The sequence below is a fragment of the Passer domesticus genome, chromosome 3, assembly GCF_036417665.1.
Source record: "Passer domesticus isolate bPasDom1 chromosome 3, bPasDom1.hap1, whole genome shotgun sequence".
Taxonomy (NCBI): domain Eukaryota; kingdom Metazoa; phylum Chordata; class Aves; order Passeriformes; family Passeridae; genus Passer; species Passer domesticus.
In genome coordinates, this window is record NC_087476.1 from 3,973,973 (window position 1) to 3,991,634 (window position 17,662).

Below are 17,662 nucleotides of genomic sequence, written 5' to 3' on the forward strand. Positions count from 1 at the left end.
GCTGGTCCAGGGTGCTGCAGGTGAGAAGGGAAAAGGGGAGATGGGGGAAAGTGTGAGTCTGCACAAGTGGGAATTCTATGTCCCTGGAAGTGTCTAGGATTGTGGGAATGATGAGACTGTAATGGCAGACTGAGGTCAAAGGGGTTTCTCAAATGCATTTCAAACTCAACCACAATCTAGTGGGAAGAAATCCCATGGAAACAGAATCCTGCCTTGTTCTGTATGTCAGGAAGGTTTCATGCTCCAAGCCTGCACCCCAATATTCCTTCTTAGGAGTCTCTTGCCCTGCACAGGGTTGGAAGAGAGGTCCAGGGGGATGGAGGATGGTTTGGATGGAGGCATTTCCTGGGGCACAAAGGTGTCCCTCTCTTATCCATCAGCTGACTGTACTATTATATTGTTATTATTATAATTATTATCTTTGCTGTAATTGGTGTGTCTGTGCTTTTGTCCATGGAAACAGGAAATTACTGTAGGCGCAGAGGGGGATTCTGCACCTCTGGGCCTTGCCGCCTCCCCACAAGACAGATTGGCAAATGTTCAACATTCCAAGTGTGCTGCAAGAGGTAAGGATCAGATCACTGCCTGAAGAAAGAGTTACCTCCTTTTTCCTCAGGGGGATCTATTACAAATTCCTTTCAAGTCAACACCTGATAAAATCTCTCCTAATTTTATAATTCGTCTAAGAGGCCAAAAAAGACAAGGGAAAAGCCATTGTGGGTTTTGGGGTTTTCCTGAGTGGGGCTGAAGGAGCCCCACTTCAGCCAGGTCCTCCCCACTCACCAAAGCCACCAAAGAGGGAAGCCTTCAGAGTCCTTGGGCAGCACTGAGGACATGATCCCAACATTGCTGCATCGGCACAGAGCTGGAGCCAGGGCTGCCAGCACTGAGATAGCCCAGCTCCAACCTGTCTGCACCAAGGAGTGCACCTCACCTCCCCTGAGCCTGACTGTGCTGCAGCACACCCTGGGCATTGCAGGGCAGGGGAGAGAGTGGCAGGGAAAGTTACACCAGCTGATGTGCTTGTCTGTTTTCTTCTTACAGTTTCACGGGTTGAAACCCTGAAAGTTTCTGCTGTTCCCAAGCAGAACATGCCCCTCGCTTCTGGCTTCTGAAAATCATCGCCTGATGTCCCCATGTGCTGATGTCCCCATGTGCTGATGTCCCCTGCCCTTGCTGGCTGTGCCGTGCCCAGCTGGGCTGCCAGCAGCAGTGGCAGCTGCTCCTGCTGGCTGCTGCTGGGCTGGAGCCCTGTGGTGGCAGGCCCGGTGTCTTTGGGGCAGGGGCTGCTTTTCCCGGCTTGAATAAAGAGCAGCACTTTGGCATTGCAGGGCTGGGCTGTATGTGCGTGTGCTGCTGCTGCTGCAGGGCTGCTGTGCCTGCTGGCCCTGGGGCTGCCACTGCCTTGGTGGCAGCACAAGGCCCTGGCCATGGTGCTGGGGCTGAGCAGCGCCTGTGTCCCTGGGGATGCTCCTGCCTGGCCCTGCTTTGGGGACGCTGAGCCTGGCAGTGCCTGCTGGGCCAGGCTGGCTGGGCTGCCTGTGGTGGGGCTGCCCTGCAGATACTACCTCTGTGGGGAATTGGCATCCCTTGCTCATGCTTCCAGTCCCCCATGTCCCTTTTCCTTGAAAACCACGGCTCCATTTTCAGAGCTGTGCTGGGGGATGTGTTCCTTGAGTGGGCATGGCCATGGTGACCCACAGGAGCTGTCCCTGATGCTCCTCCTTGTCCTGTTCCAGAGCCACAGCCTTCCTTGCTGTGGCTGTGCTGCTCCACACCCCATCCCAGCCGCCACAAGCAGGAGGAGACTGTGCAACTCCTGGTCTGGGTGACCTGCAAAATTACTCCAATGGACCATGGCCTGCAAATGTCTGGATTTGTTTCCTCACAGGGAATAAACATGTTCTCTGCTCCTCTCCACCCATTCTAGGCAGTCTGGGGGGACAATGCTCTGCTCCGTCAAAGGCTGGGGTCTCTCCCTGTGTGAACCTCAGGAATTTGATTCCCTGCCTGATTCAATACCTCTGTGTGTCCATGTACTCCTGTGTCTAGGAGCCATGGGGGCCCCTGCCTATTCCACTGAAGCTTTTCTCTTCAAAGGGCCAGAGAATCACAGAAGCATTAATTTGTGGAAAGCCCTTTAAGACCATCAAGACCAATCATTTCTGCAGCATTACCAAACCCTACACTAATCTAGTGCCACAGGTGCCACATCTGCATGGCATTTAAATCCCTCCAGGGATAGTGACTGTCCTAGGCCACCTGTACCAGTGCTTGAGCTCCATTTCAGTGAAGGCACTAAATCTAACCCTTCATAGGTACAATCAAGACCATTTCCTCAGGTTCTGTCAATTATGAGCAGGGAGAAGAGACAAACCACCAAGAAGCTTCCCCTGCCATTGCTTTCCATATCTGGACACTCTGGTGGGCAATGTTCAGATCATCACTGCCTTCCATGGCTTTTCCTTCCCCTCTCTTAACCCAAAATTTTATTTTATCCATCTTGTGTACAAACACCCCAGAGAAAGCTGTTGAGGTGAAATGGGAGGTAAGTCTTTCCTCTCACCCAACAAACCTGAGCACAATTGAATTATTCAGTCTGAACTTTGATATCCCAATCTGAGTATATATAGAATTAATAAAAGGAGAGGACACAAAGAAGCAAACCATTTCCTCATTTCTACTCTTCCCAGCATGATTCACTCTGCCTTGTCCATCCCAGCCCTCTCCTGCCCAGCCCGGTGCTGCTGTGCCGCGGGTGTCACAAGAGGTGTTGCATGGGGACAACGGTGACGTTGATTGCAACAGCCCCACCAGGCCCCTCAGCCTCTGCCCCTACAGCAGCAGGGAGGGAGCAGGGCCAGCCCCAGCACCCCCACAGCCATGGGGCACTCCCGGGTTGGCCCAGGCCACTTGTGCCAGCAGCAACTGGGGCCTGTCCCACCCACCTGCACTGCTATAAACCCAGCCTGTTTGGGGCACTGCAGCATTGCCTGGCCCCAAGGGCACCTGCACACAGCCATTCCTGCTGCATTTGCTGCTGCCTGAACACCACAGCCTTTCTCAGGGAGGTGAGTGTGGGGTCTCCTTCCTGAATCCTGCCCACTCAGGGTCTCTACTCAAAGCCCAGCAGAGCAGCATCTCGTAAAGCACAAGCTGCTGGAAGTACCTAGGGGCAAAATTTGGCCATCAGAGATTTTTTTGGGAAAGACAACAAAAGCCTTCAGGTGACACTAAGAGGCCAGAACATGCAGAAGTTGAAAGTGAGGTTTCCTAAATACAGGACAGTCTGGAAAAAAGTGCCTTGATGCTACAGGAGGGACCCAGGAACTTCTTTGCTGAGGGAATGAGGGTTTTCCCTTGGAAATTAAGGAAAGTCGTTTCCCTCAGCAGTACAGAGATTTCCCACCGTTTCAAGATTTGAATTACTGCAAAGGTTGATTTCTCTTCCCATTTCTGGGCACCAAAACACCTCCCAGCCCTCTGGCTGCTCCCTGGGTCAGTGCTGCCCAGGACAGGGGCAGCAAGTGTGGGGCTGGGGAATGTCCTTGCCAGAAATCCTGAGAATGCTCTGGAGCTGGGGATGGGCACTGCCAAGATGAGCTGGCATGATTTTCTTGAGCTCAGGGAAGAAGAGATGGTTGGGCAGGGTGTTTGGGGAACATATTTGATACATGAAACCTGAAGGACAGAAAGATGGACTGTTCTATAACTTTCAGTAGCAATTTTTTCTCACTTATCCCCCACATTTCACTGGCCATGTATTTTCAACTGATGGGAAACAATAGACCGCAGGTCTGGTGCCCCTTCTCTGGGAAAGGACTTTGGAAAACCTTCAAGGAAATTAATTGAAAAACATCAATTGAAGTAATCAATTTCCAAAAGACTGAGGCATGAAGTACTCCCAAGAACTGAAATGTGGCACAAAACTAAGAATTGTTTTTGAAGAGAAAGGGAGAAGAAATATCATCTGCTGTGGGGGAGAGCACCCCTTCTGCAATTTGGTGAACCATAGAGCCCAGGTTTGTGCCCTACCAGGAGTTCTGCCTGTCCCCATTGCCTTGGTGTTCCCATTGCAGCTCTGTGAAGACCCAGGAGAGGCAGCAGCCATGAAGATCCTGTTCCTGCTCTTCCCCCTGATCCTCCTGCTGGTTCAGGGTGCTGCAGGTGAGAAGGGAAAAGGGGAGATGGGGGAAAGTGTGAGTCTGCACCAATGGGAATTCTATGTCCTTAGAAGTGACTGTGGTTGTGGAAATGATGAAAATGTAACAGAGGACTGAGGTCAAAGGGGTTTCTCAAATGCATTTTCAACTCAGCAGTGATTCAGGGTGGAGAAATCCCATGGAAACAGAATCCTACCTTGTTCTGTAGGTCAGGAGGGAGTTTTCAGGCTTCAATCCTGCACCCAGCTATTCCTGCCTGGGAGACTTGCCCTGCACAGGGTTGGAAGAAAGCACCAGGAGGATGGAGGAAGGTTTGGATGGAAACATTTCCTGGGGCACAAAGGTGTCCCTCTCTTATCCATCAGCTGAGTGTAGTATTATTATTACTATTATTACTATTATTACTATTATTACTATTATTACTATTCCTGTAATTGGTTTGTGTCCATGGAAACAGGAGATGCAATTCTATGCAAGAGCAGAGGGGGATACTGCACCGTTGGGATGTGTCGCTCCCCAGCAACCCCTGTTGGAAGATGTTCTGCATTCACAGTGTGCTGCATTAGGTAAGGCCCAGATCTTTACCTGAAGGAAGAGTTTCCTTCTTTTCCCCAAGAGGGATCTATTACAAATTTCTTTCTAGCCAACACCTAATAAAATATCTACTGATTTTATAATTTGTTGAAGAGGCCCAAATGAAAAGGGAAAAAGCCTTGTGGGGTTTCAAGCCTCCCTGAGTGGGACAGAAGGAGCCCCACTTCAGCCAGGGCCTCCACACTCACCAAAGCCACCAAAGAGTGAAGCCTTCAGTGTCCTTGGGCAGCACCAAGGACATGATCCAGGTCTGGCTGCATCTGCACAGAGCTGGAGCCAAGGCTGCCAGCACTGAGATAGCCCAGCTCCAACCTGTCTGCACCAAGGAGTGCACCTCACCTCCCCTGAGCCTGACTCTGCTGCAGCACACCCTGGGCATTGCAGGGCAGGGGAGAGACTGGCAGGAAAAGTTACAACAGCTGATGTGCTTGTCTGCTCTCTGCTTAGAGTCCCAGGTGTTAAGACCCTGAAAATTCTCAAGTAGGACATGTCCTTCACTTCTGGCTGATGACCCCACGTGCTGATGTCCCCATGTGCTGATGTCCCCTGCCCTCGCTGGCTGTGCCGTGCCCAGCTGGGCTGCCAGCAGCAGTGGCAGCTGCTCCTGCTGGCTGCTGCTGGGCTGGAGCCCTGTGGTGGCAGGCCCGGTGTCTTTGGGGCAGGGGCTGCTTTTCCCGGCTTGAATAAAGAGCAGCACTTTGGCATTGCAGGGCTGGGCTCTGTGTGTGTGTGCTGCTGCTGCAGGGGTTCTTTGGGAACACCTGGGGACCCTGCCTCATTCATTGGAGACTTTCCCTCTCAAGAATCATACACATAAAATTATTGATGATCAATAAGACCTCGAAGAATATTGAGTCCAACCATTCCCTCAGGACTGCAAACCCCAACACTAAACCATGAGCACAAGTGCCACATCCCCACAGCTTTTAATTTCCCTGCATGAATGGTGACTCTACTACTGCCATGGGCAGCATGTCTTAAAAAAAAAAAAATCACCATTTCTGCAAATATATTATTCTTAATACCCAGTCAAATTCATCCCTGGTGATCTTTGAGACCATTTCCTCTCATTCTGTCAATTGTAACCTGGGAGAAGAGACTGACCCCAAAAAAGTCTGCACTGCCATTGCTTCCAGACCGGGATGATTTGGTGAGGGCTGTACAGAAAATCCCTGCCTGCCCTGGCTTTTCCTTCATCTGTGGGCACCTGTCCTGGCACTGACTCTGGAGCTGCCACCTCAAGATCCCTTTCCCTCAGCAGTGAAGTTCTGCTCCCCCAACCCCAGGACTCCTTGGCCCAGAACATCTGGAGCCAGACTGATGGAGGTGTGGGAAAGGAGCCCAGGGCTTACCAAGGGCACACAGGGAGAAGTAAAGGGCACAGGGAGTGAAGGAAATTTTATTTTCTCCATCTCATTTCCAAACTTCCCAAAAAAGCTGTTGGTGTGAAATGAGTTGCAAAACATTCCCTTCACTGTACAAAGCTGAGCACGATTGCAACATTCAGTCAGATATTCCACATCCCACTCTGAGTATAAAACAGATAAAATGGGAGATCACAAGGAGGGAAGCCATTTCCTCATTTCTACTCTTCCCAACACCAACCCACCTCTTTTGTCCATGCCAGCCCTCTCCTGCCCAGCCCGGTGCCTCTGTGCCACGGGTGTCACAAGAGGTGTTGCATGGGGACAACGGTGACATTGATTGCAACAGCCCCACCAGGCCCCTCAGCCTCTGCCCCTACAGCAGCAGGGAGGGAGCAGGGCCAGCCCCAGCACCCCCACAGCCATGGGGCACTCCCGGGTTGGCCCAGGCCACTTGTGCCAGCAGCAACTGGGGCCTGTCCCACCCACCTGCACTGCTATAAACCCAGCCTGTTTGGGGCACTGCAGCATTGCCTGGCCCCAAGGGCATCTGCACACAGCCATTCCTGCTGCGTTTGCTGCTGCCTGAACACCACAGCCTTTCTCAGGGAGGTGAGTGTGGGTCTCTTTCTGAATCCTGCCCACTTAGGGTCTCTGCTCAAAGCTCAGCAGGGCAGCAGCTCCTAAAGGACAAGGTGCTGGAAGTACCTGGGGGTAAAATTTGGCCATCAGAGATTTTTTTGGGAAAGGCAACACAACCTTTCATGTGAATCTAATAACACGTGGAAGGTTAAAGTGAGGTTTCCTAAGTACAGGACAGTCTGGAAAAGTGCCATGATGCTGCAGGAGGGACCCAGGAACTTCTTTGCTGGGGGAATGAGGGCTCCCTCTTAGAAAATAAGGAAAGCCTTTTCCCTCAGCAGTACAGAGATTTCCCATCATTTCTGGCTTTTAGTAATTTCACACATTGATTTCTGTTCCCATTTCTGGGCACGAGACACGTCCCTGCCCCCTGGCTGCTCCCTGGCTTGGTGCTGGGGAATGTCGTTGCTGGGAATCCTGTGAATGTTCTGGAGGTAAGGATGAACACTGCCAAGCTGAGCTGCGAGGATTTTCCTGATCCCATGGAAGAAGTCTGGATTGGTCAGTGTGTTTGGGGCATGTGTTTCATTCCTGAACCCTAAAGGGAGTAAAAGTAATTCAATGACAATATTTTTCTCTGATTTTCCCAAATTTTACTTCCTGGTGCTTTTGTTTATTTGGCAAAACTTGCCCCTTGATCTGCAGTCTGTTTTTAGGGGAAGGTCTGTGGAAGACATAACAGATCAGAGAAAATATTTTAAAAGCATCTACTTGAGCAATTGCTTTCCAAGGGGGTGAGGCACACTAAAATGCTCCCAAAGATTGGCAGGATGGCACAAACCACAAAGTTCTTTCAAAGAGGAAAGTAGAGGAAACATCATCATCTGGTTTGGACACAACCCCTTTGTAATTGGGTGAACCACAGAACCCAGGCTCCTGCCCCACCTGGGGTCCGGCCTCTCCCCATTGCCTTGGTGTCCCCTCTGCAGCTCTGTGAAGATCCAGGAGAGGCAGCAGCCATGAAGATCCTGTTCCTGCTCTTCCCCCTGCTCCTCCTGTTGGTCCAGGGTGCTGCAGGTGAGAGGGGAAGAGGGGAGATGGGGGAAAGTGTGAGCCAGCACCCCTGGGAATTCATTGTCCCTGGAAGCGACCATCTTGTGGGAATGATGAGAAGGTATCGGGGTCAGAGGTGTTTCTCAAGTGAGTTTCCAACTAAACACCATTTTGGGATGGAGAGATCCCTGAGAACTAGACAGGGATGTGGGATGTGAGGAGTCCCTGCCTGCCAGCAGGACTGCAAGCACACCCTGCTCTCCTGGATTACTGTTGTAATAGCTGTGTCGGCTTTTCTCCATGGAAACAGGAAATGCAGGTCGATGCAGGCGCCGAGGGGGATTCTGCAGGTTTCTTGGCTGCAGCTCGCCCGCAAAACCTATTGGAAGATGTTCAGCAAAAAGTCTGTGCTGCAAAATGTAAGGACCTGATCCCTGCCTGAAGAAAGAGTATCCTCCTTTTCCCCCAGAGTGATCCATTACAAATATCTTTCTGATACAAAATTAGTGGAAGTGGCCTAAAAGAGAATGTACAAGCCTTTAAGGGGTTTGGAGAAGCCCTGAGTGGGTCTGCAGCAGCCCCAGGTCAGCCAAGGCCACTCCACTCACCAAAGCCACCAAGAACAGAAACATTCCCTGTCCTTGGCAGCACTGAGAACACGATCCAGGTCTGGCTGCATCTGCACAGAGCTGGAGCCAGGGCTGCCAGCACTGAGATAGCCCAGCTCCAACCTGTCTGCACCAAGGACTGCACCTCACCTCCCCTGAGCCTGACTCTGCTGCAGCACACCCTGGGCATTGCAGGGCAGGGAAAGTTACAAAGGTAACCTGATGTTTCTAGTCTGCTTTCTTCTTACAGATATTGGTTTTGAAACCTTGAAATTCCCAAGCAAGACATGACCCTCGCTTCTGGCTGCTGGACCCGTGTGCTGATGTCCGCATGTGCTGATGTCCGCATGTGCTGATGTCCCCATGTGCTGATGTCCCCTGCCCTGGCTGGCTGTGCCATGCCCAGCTGGGCTGCCAGCAGCAGTGGCAGCTGCTCCTGCTGGCTGCTGCTGGGCTGGAGCCCTGTGGTGGCAGGGCCGGTGTCTTTGGGGCAGGGGCTGCTTTTCCCGGCTTGAATAAAGAGCAGCACTTTGGCATTGCAGGGCTGGGCCGTGTGTGCGTGTGCTGCTGCTGCTGCAGGGCTGCTGTGCCTGCTGGCCCTGGGGCTGCCACTGCCTTGGTGGCAGCACAAGGCCCTGGCCATGGTGCTGGGGCTGAGCAGCGCCTGTGTCCCTGGGGATGCTCCTGCCTGGCCCTGCTTTGGGGACGCTGAGCCTGGCAGTGCCTGCTGGGCCAGGCTGGCTGGGCTGCCTGTGGTGGAGCTGCCCTGCAGATGCTCCCTCTGGGGGAATTGGCATTCCTGTGATGGTCCTGCCAGTCCCAGATGTCCCTGACAACCACAGCTTTATATGTAGAGCTGTGCTGGGGGATGTGTCCCTTGAGTGGGCATGGCCATGATGACCAACAGGAGCTGTCCCTGCTGCTCCTCCTTGTCCTGTTCCAGCACCACAGCCCTCCCTGCCGTGGCTGTGCTGCTCCACACCCCATCCCAGCAGAAATGAGAAGAAGGAAACCATGCACGTCCAGGTCTGGGGGACCTGTGGAAACGGTCACGTTTTGGTGTAGAAATATCCGACTTTGTTTACCCACATGGAATAAGCAGAATCTCTTGGCATCTCTGCCCATCTCAGGTGGTCTGGCGTGACAACGCTCTGCTCCATCAAAGGCAGGGGCCTCTCCCTGTGTGCAAAACAAACCTCAGGCAGTTGATTCCCTGCCTTGTTCAATACTTGTGTGTTTCCGTGTTCATTGTTGTATGGAAGCACCGGGGCACATTGCCCGGTTCACTGGAGGATTTCCCTCTCAAGCATCAAACTAATATCATTTCTGATGATGAAAAACACCTCTAAGAATATTGAGAACCACAACTCACCCAGGACTACCAACCCAAACACTCTACCACGAGCACAAGTGCCACATCCACTCAGCTTTTAAATTCCCTGCAGGAATGGTGACTCCACCACTGCTCTGGGCAGCATGTCCCAAACAACCACCACCCTTTCTGCAAAGATATTATTCCCAATACTCAGTTGAATCCTTCCCTGGTGTACTTTGAGACCATTTCCCCTGTTCCTGACAATTGATACTTGGGAGAAGAGACAGACCCCAAAAATGTCTGCTCTACCATTCCTTCCTGACCTGGACGATTTGGTGAGTGATGGACAGACAATCCCTGCCTACCTTGGCTTTTCCTTCACCTGTGGTCACCTGTCCTTATGACTCTGGAGCTGCCACCTCAAGCTCCCTTTCCCTCAGCAGTGAAGTGCTGCTCCCCCAATCCAGTGTCCCTTTGGCCCAGAACATCTGGAGCCAGACTGATGGAGGTGTGGGAAAGGAGCTCAGGGCTTATCAAGGGCACACAGGGGGAAGTAAAGGGGAGAGGGAGTGAAGGAAATTTTATTTTCTCCATCTCATTTCCAAACTTCCCAAAAAAGCTGTTGGTGTGAAATGAGTTGCAAAACATTCCCTTCACTGTACAAAGTTGAGCACGATTGCAACATTCAGTCAGATATTCCACATCCCACTCTGCGTATAGAACAGATAAAATGGGAGATCACAAGGAGGGAAACCATTTCCTCATTTCTACTCTTCCCAACACCAACCCACCTCTTTTGTCCATGCCAGCCCTCTCCTGCCCAGCCTGGTGCCTCTGTGCCACGGGTGTCACAAGAGGTGTTGCATGGGGACAACGGTGACATTGATTGCAACAGCCACACCAGGCCCCTCAGCCTCTGCCCCTACAGCAGCAGGGAGGGAGCAGGGCCAGCCCCAGCACCCCCACAGCCATGGGGCACTCCCGGGTTGGCCCAGGCCACTTGTGCCAGCAGCAACTGGGGCCTGTCCCACCCACCAGCACTGCTATAAACCCAGCCTGTTTGGGGCACTGCAGCATTGCCTGGCCCCAAGGGCATCTGCACACAGCCATTCCTGCTGCGTTTGCTGCTGCCTGAACACCAAAGCCTTTCTCAGGGAGGTGAGTGTGGGGTCCCTCTCGGGAATTCTACCCACCCAGGCTCCTGCCTGCCCCGATTGCCTTCGTGTCCCCTCTGCAGGCCTGTGAAGAGCCGAGAGAGGAGCAGCAGCCATGAAGATCCTGTTCCTGCTCTTCCCCCTGCTCCTCCTGTTGGTCCAGGGTGATGCAGGTGAGATGGGAAGAGGGGAAAAGTGGGAAGATGTGAGCACCCAGCAGTGGGCATTCAATGTCCCTGGAAGCACCCGGGTTTGTGGAAATGATGAGAAGGTAACAGGGCTTTGTGTTGAAAGGTGTTTCCTGAGTGAGTTTCCAGAAGGACACTGATTTGGGGTGGAGAGAGCCCTGCTGGTACAAGCACAGGTGCGAATGCTGTTGGAAACCTGCATGGCTCTTCCTCAACCTCATGCTGGTCTTTTCTACTCTCTGCTCTGCTGTGCCTCTGTTTAGGGGGACAGGGACCTTCCAGAGGAGACCTGTTGTAATTGGAGATGTGGCTGTGGGGGGATTGCATCTGAGCTCTTCTCTTGGCCTGAAATGCATCAGCACCAGGGAGCATCAGCCTGTGCATAACCACAGTCTGACCTCTCAGATTATTCCTTTAATTGTTCCCTGTGTCTTTCTACATGGGAACAGGCAATCCACTCGTATGCAGGAAACTACGGGGATTTTGCTCCAGGCGTTCCTGCCCTCGTGGTACAGGGGTTCTGGGAAGTTGTTCAAGAGACCTTTTGTGCTGCAGAAGGTAAAGCCCAGAAAGTTGGCTGAAGAAATATTTTTCTCTTTTTTCCTCAGAAATAACTGTTACTAATATCTATCTAGACATCACATGGTAGATACTGTCCGACATTTATGCTTTGAGAGAGATACTGAAGAAGGGATAGAATATTCCTTGAGAATTTGATCTCCCCTCACTGGGGCTACAGCAGCCCCAGGTCAGCCAGGGTCTCCCTGGTCCCCTCCAGTCTTAGGGGGCTCATTCTGGCTTTGCAGAGGCCTGACCAAAGCCAAAAAAGAAGGAAAACGTTCCCTGTCCTTGGACATCACCAAGGACATGATCCAGGTCCGGCTGCATCTGCACAGAGCTGGAGCCAGGGCTGCCAGCACTGAGATAGCCCAGCTCCAACCTGTCTGCACCAAGGACTGCACCGCACCTCCCTTGAGCCTGACTCTGCTGCAGCACACCCTGGGCATTGCAGGGCAGGGACAGAGTGGCAGGGAAAGTTACACCAGGTGATGTGCTTGTCTGCTTTCTTCTTACAGTCCCAGGGGCTGAGGCTCGGAAATTCCCAAGCAGAACATGCCCTTCACTTCTGGCTCCTGGACCCATCTGCTGATGTCCCCACGTGCTGATGTCTCCATGTGCTGATGTCCCCATGTGCTGATGTGCCCTGCCCTCGCTGGCTGTGCCGTGCCCAGCTGGGCTGCCAGCAGCAGTGGCAGCTGCTCCTGCTGGCTGCTGCTGGGCTGGAGCCCTGTGGTGGCAGGCCCGGTGTCTTTGGGGCAGGGGCTGCTTTTCCCGGCTTGAATAAAGAGCAGCACTTTGGCATTGCAGGGCTGGGCCGTGTGTGCGTGTGCTGCTGCTGCTGCAGGGCTGCTGTGCCTGCTGGCCCTGGGGCTGCCACTGCCTTGGTGGCAGCACAAGGCCCTGGCCATGGTGCTGGGGCTGAGCAGCGCCTGTGTCCCTGGGGATGCTCCTGCCTGGCCCTGCTTTGGGGACGCTGAGCCTGGCAGTGCCTGCTGGGCCAGGCTGGCTGGGCTGCCTGTGGTGGGGCTGCCCTGCAGATGGCCCTCTCTGGGGAATTGGTGTCCTTTGCTGGTGCTTCCAGTCCCCCATGTCCCTTTTCCCTGAAAACCACGGCTCCATCTTCCGAGCTGTGCTGGGGGATGTGTTCCTTGAGTGGGCATGGCCATGGTGACCCACAGGAGCTGTCCCTGCTGCTCCTCCTTGTCCTGTTCCAGAGCCACAGTCCTCCCTGCTGTGGCTGTGTTGCTCCACGCCCCATCCCAGCAGACAGGAGGAGGAGGAAACCATGCAAGGCCTGGTTTGGGAGACGTGGAAAAGGTCACATTTGTTGTTGAAATATCCAACATAGTTTTCCCATGGAATAAGCAGAATCCCCTATGGTCCCTTCCCATCTGAGGTGGTCTGGAGTGGCAATGCTCTGCTCTGTCGAAGGCTGGGGCCTCTCCCTGTGTGCAAAACGAACCTCAGGCACGTGATTCCCTGAGTAGTTCAATATCTGTCTGTGTCCATCTGCACGGTTTTAAGGGAGCAGCTGGGGACCCTGCCTGGTTCACTGGAGATTTTCCCTCTCTAGAATCATACCCATAAAAGTACTGACATTGAGGAAAAGACGTCTAAATATTTTGAGCCCAACCATTCCCAGAGGACTGCCAACCCCAACACTAAACCATGAGCACAAGTGCCACATCCACTCAGCTTTTAAACTCCCTGCAGGAATGGTGACACCACCACTGCTCAGGACAGCATGCCCTAAACAACCATCACCCTTTCTGCAAAGAAATTATTCCCAATACCCAGTGTAATCCTTCCCTGGTGCTCTTTGAGACCATTTCCTCTCATTCTGTCAGTTGTTATGTGAGAGGAAAGAGTGACTCCAAAAATGACTGCTCTACCATTGCTTCCCGATTGCTTCAAGCTCCCTTTCCCTCAGCAGTGAAGTGCTGCTCTCCCACCCCTGGGGCTGCTTGGCCCAGAACATCTGGAGCCAGACTGATGGAGGTGTGGGAAAGGAGCTCAGGGCTTACCAAGGGCACACAGGGGGAAGTAAAGGGCAAGTGACAGGGCAGAAAATTTTATTTTCTCCATCTCATTTCCAAACTTCCCAAAAAAGCTTTTGGTGTGAAATGAGTGGCAATTCCTTCTACTCACTGTACAAACACCAAAGAAACAGTTTCCCCTTTTGCACTGACAGACCTTTTGTGAAATTCTAAAGACAGAACCCACAACTGAGTATGGGGATGCTTTTCACCTAGACTTGTGCATTTTGAGGGAAATTCAAATCACACCGCTTGCTATCCCGGTGCGTTCGACCCTTCGGGCATGACGGGCTAGGTGCGGCTGCTGTGAAATGCCCTTCCCCTGTTACAGACTACACACAACCTGCAATCCCCTTCATCTATCACAGTCCTGTCTCCGATGCCAATTTAAAGTCATTACTCCCTGCTTGTAGAGCAGATCATGACAGGGAGGGAAGGAAATTTTATATTCTTTATTACATTTCCAAACTCTGTGAATGAGCTGTTGAGGTGAAATGCAGGGCAAACATTTCCTTTCCCCGTAAAAAGCTGAGCACAATCGCAGTATTTAGCCAGATATTTCACATCCCTCTCTGAGTATAAAACAGATAAAATGGGAGGTCACAAGGAGGGAAACCATTTCTTCATTTCTCCTCTTCCCAACAGCAACCCGCCTCTCTTGTCCATCCCAGCCTTCTCCTGCCCAGCCCAGTGCTGCTGTGCCACAGGTGTCACAAGAGGTGTTGCATGGGCACAACGGTGACATTGATTGCAACAGCCCCACCAGGCCCCTCAGCCTCTGCCCCTACAGCAGCAGGGAGGGAGCAGGGCCAGCCCCAGCACCCCCACAGCCATGGGGCACTCCCGGGTTGGCCCAGGCCACTTGTGCCAGCAGCAACTGGGGCCTGTCCCACCCACCAGCACTGCTATAAACCCAGCCTGTTTGGGGCACTGCAGCATTGCCTGGCCCCAAGGGCATCTGCACACAGCCATTCCTGCTTCGTTTGCTGCTGCCTGAACCGTCAGACCTTCTCCTGAGAAGTGAGTATGAGTGGGGTCTCTTTCCAGAATTTTTCCCACTCAGGGTCCTGCCTGTCCCCATTGCCTTGGTCTTCCTTTCCAGCCTTGTGAAGACCCGGGAGAGGCAGCAGCCATGAAGATCCTGTTCCTGCTCTTCCCCCTACTTCTCCTGTTGGTCCAGGGTGCTGAAGGTGAGAAGGGAAGTGGGGAAAAGGGGGAAGGTGTGGGCACCCAGTAGCGGGAATTCAGTGTCCCTTGAATGACCCTGTTTTTGGGAATGATGAGAATGTATTAAGGCATTGAGCTGAAAGGTGTTTCCTGAGTGAGTATCCAGATGGACACTGATTTGGAGTGGACAGAGCCCATGGAAACAGAATCCTGGCTTCTTCTGTGGGTCAGGGATGTGGAATGTGACAAATCCCTGCCTGCCAGCTTTGCTGGTCCAAGTAGAGGTGGGAATGCAGGTGGGCAGAAGCACGGCTCTTCCTCATCCTAATGCTGGTCTTTTCTACTCTCTGCTCTGCTGTGCCTCCAGTTAGGGGAACAGGGACCTTCCAGGTGAGACAAATTGCAGTTGGAGATGTGGCTGTGGGGGGATTGCATCTGAGTCTTTCTCTTGGTCTTAAATGCACCAGCACCAGGGATCATCAGCCTGTCTATAACCACAGTCTGACCTCTCAGATTATTCCTTTAATTGTTCCCTGTGTCTTTCCCCATGGGAAAAGGCGATGCAGCTGTATGCTGGCGACTACGGGGATACTGCTCCAGGCGTCCCTGTCTTCGTGGTGCACATGTTATAGGAAGATGTACACGAGATTATAAGTGCTGCAGAAGGTAAGGCCCAGATCGTGGGCTGAAGAAATATTTTCCTCTTTTGTCCTCAGAAAGATCTGTTACCTACACCTTTATAGACAGCACATGATCAGTACTGTCCAGCACTTATGCTTTGAGAGAGATGCTTAAGAATGGGAAGAATAGTCCTTGAGGGTTTGATCTCCCCTCACTGGGGCTGCAGGACCCCAGGTCAGCCAGGGCCTCCCCACTCTCCCACAGTCCCCAGATCTTCATTCAGGCTCTGCAGAGGAGTTGCCAGAGCCAGCAAAGAGAGAAACATTCCCTTGGCAGCACCGAGGTCATGATGCCAACATTGCTGCATCTGCACAGAGCTGGAGCCAGGGCTGCCAGCACTGAGATAGCCCAGCTCCAACCTGTCTGCACCAAGGAGTGCACCTCACCTCCCCTGAGCCTGACTCTGCTGCAGCACACCCTGGGCATTGCAGGGCAGGGGAGAGACTGGCAGGGAAAGTTACACCAGCTGATGTGCTTGTCTGCTTTCTTCTTACAGTCCCAGGGGTTGAAACCCTGAAATTCCCAAGCAGGACATGGCCCATTTGCTTCTGGCTCCTGAAAATCACCTCCTGAAGTCTCCATGTGCTGATGTCCCCATGTGCTCATGTCCCCATGTGCTGATGTCCCCTGCCCTGGCTGGCTGTGCCGTGCCCAGCTGGGCTGCCAGCAGCAGTGGCAGCTGCTCCTGCTGGCTGCTGCTGGGCTGGAGCCCTGTGGTGTCAGGCCCGGTGTCTTTGGGGCAGGGGCTGCTTTTCCCGGCTTGAATAAAGAGCAGCACTTTGGCATTGCAGGGCTGGGCTGTGTGTGCGTGTGCTGCTGCTGCTGCACGGCTGCTGTGCCTGCTGGCCCTGGGGTGCCACTGCCTTGGTGGCAGCACAAGGCCCTGGCCATGGTGCTGGGGCTGAGCAGCGCCTGTGTCCCTGGGGATGCTCCTGCCTGGCCGTGCTTTGGGGACGCTGAGCCTGGCAGTGCCTGCTGGGCCAGGCTGGCTGGGCTGCCTGTGGTGGGGCTGCACAGATGCTCCCTCCTATGAAGCAGAATCCATGTCCTGCTTTTTTTAGGCCCAGACTTCTTTAATTTCTCAGGCTCTTACGTTCCTGTCACTCACTTTGAGGTGGGTGATTGTCCTTTCTTGTGGGGGATGCTCAGCACAAATGAGGATGAGCTCAGTGGAGGCACTGTCCTGCTGCTGGTGGGAAAAGAGCTCGCTGGGTTTTCTGCACGGATGTCCTATATGCCCACATGGAGCAGGACTTGGTTCCTAACGGGTATCTCAATCTGCACATCTGTGTTTATGTGTTCACTGTGCACACCATGGAAATCCCTTCAGTTGTCTGGGCACACCGAGTCTGTCTGGAGCCCAGGCAGGCCTTGCCCTCTGTTCCGAGTCCACCTGGGCTCTGCTGAGCTCTGGGAGCTGTTGGAGTGTCCCTGCAGTCCCAGCTGTGGCACTACGCTGGGAAGGGCAACAGATCCAGCCCAGGGTTGTCCCCATGTCCCTGAGCTGCCAATTGTTCCCTGTCTCCATCATCCACAGCAAGTTTTCTGGTGGAAGTTGGGTCATGTTTATTGCACTTGATTAGGACACACTCAGGACCTCCACTCAGCAGCCTTCTGCAGGAATTCTCCAACATGTCTGATGCCTCCATCCCTGCACAAGGCAGGACTCTGAGGGTGAAGCAGGATTTCTTGTCTTCCCTTTTCCTCCTCCTCTCCACCAGGGCTGCTGTGCACAGTTCTCAGTGGACTCAGAAAGACATGGGATAGGAGCCATTGTGACAGGGGCAAAGCCTCATCTCTAAAATAGCCACAGCTTTGTTACAATTCCCAGCTCCAGTCCCAGCTGTGAAACCTGCAGCAGGAGCCATTCCTTAAAGGTACAGGGCAGTGAGGAACATCTGCACACCAGGAGAACCCACATGTGACTCATGATCTCACTAGAGGAAAAAAAATAGCGGTACTGAAAGGTTTGATTTCTGTCTTTTTTCGTCTTCATTCTGTTTATAGGAAAATTCAACATCCACAGCACAGTTTCAATGTAGCATCACTTAAATCCTATATTTTTTAATCCATTAAATTCATTACTGTTGTGCCTGTTGCTCTCTGGAACACATACATGAGGAGAGCACATAGGACAGGCTGGAGTTACTTGAGTACTCAAGATGTCCAGCCCAAAAGTTCCTTTCTCTCTTTCCC

General features: G+C 52.8%; 1 protein-coding gene across 1 annotated transcript; it reads left to right on the forward strand.

Moving 5' to 3' along the window:
- The first annotated feature begins 4,109 nt into the window (after positions 1–4,109).
- Positions 4,110–8,171, forward strand: LOC135297855 (gallinacin-3-like). The gene is made up of 4 exons (XM_064415805.1): positions 4,110–4,167; positions 4,621–4,729; positions 7,693–7,780; positions 8,067–8,171. The coding sequence occupies exons 1-3, from the start codon at positions 4,110–4,112 to the stop codon at positions 7,724–7,726; spliced, it is 201 nt and encodes a 66-aa protein (XP_064271875.1). The 3' UTR covers positions 7,727–7,780; positions 8,067–8,171.
- The last annotated feature ends 9,491 nt before the right edge of the window (positions 8,172–17,662 follow it).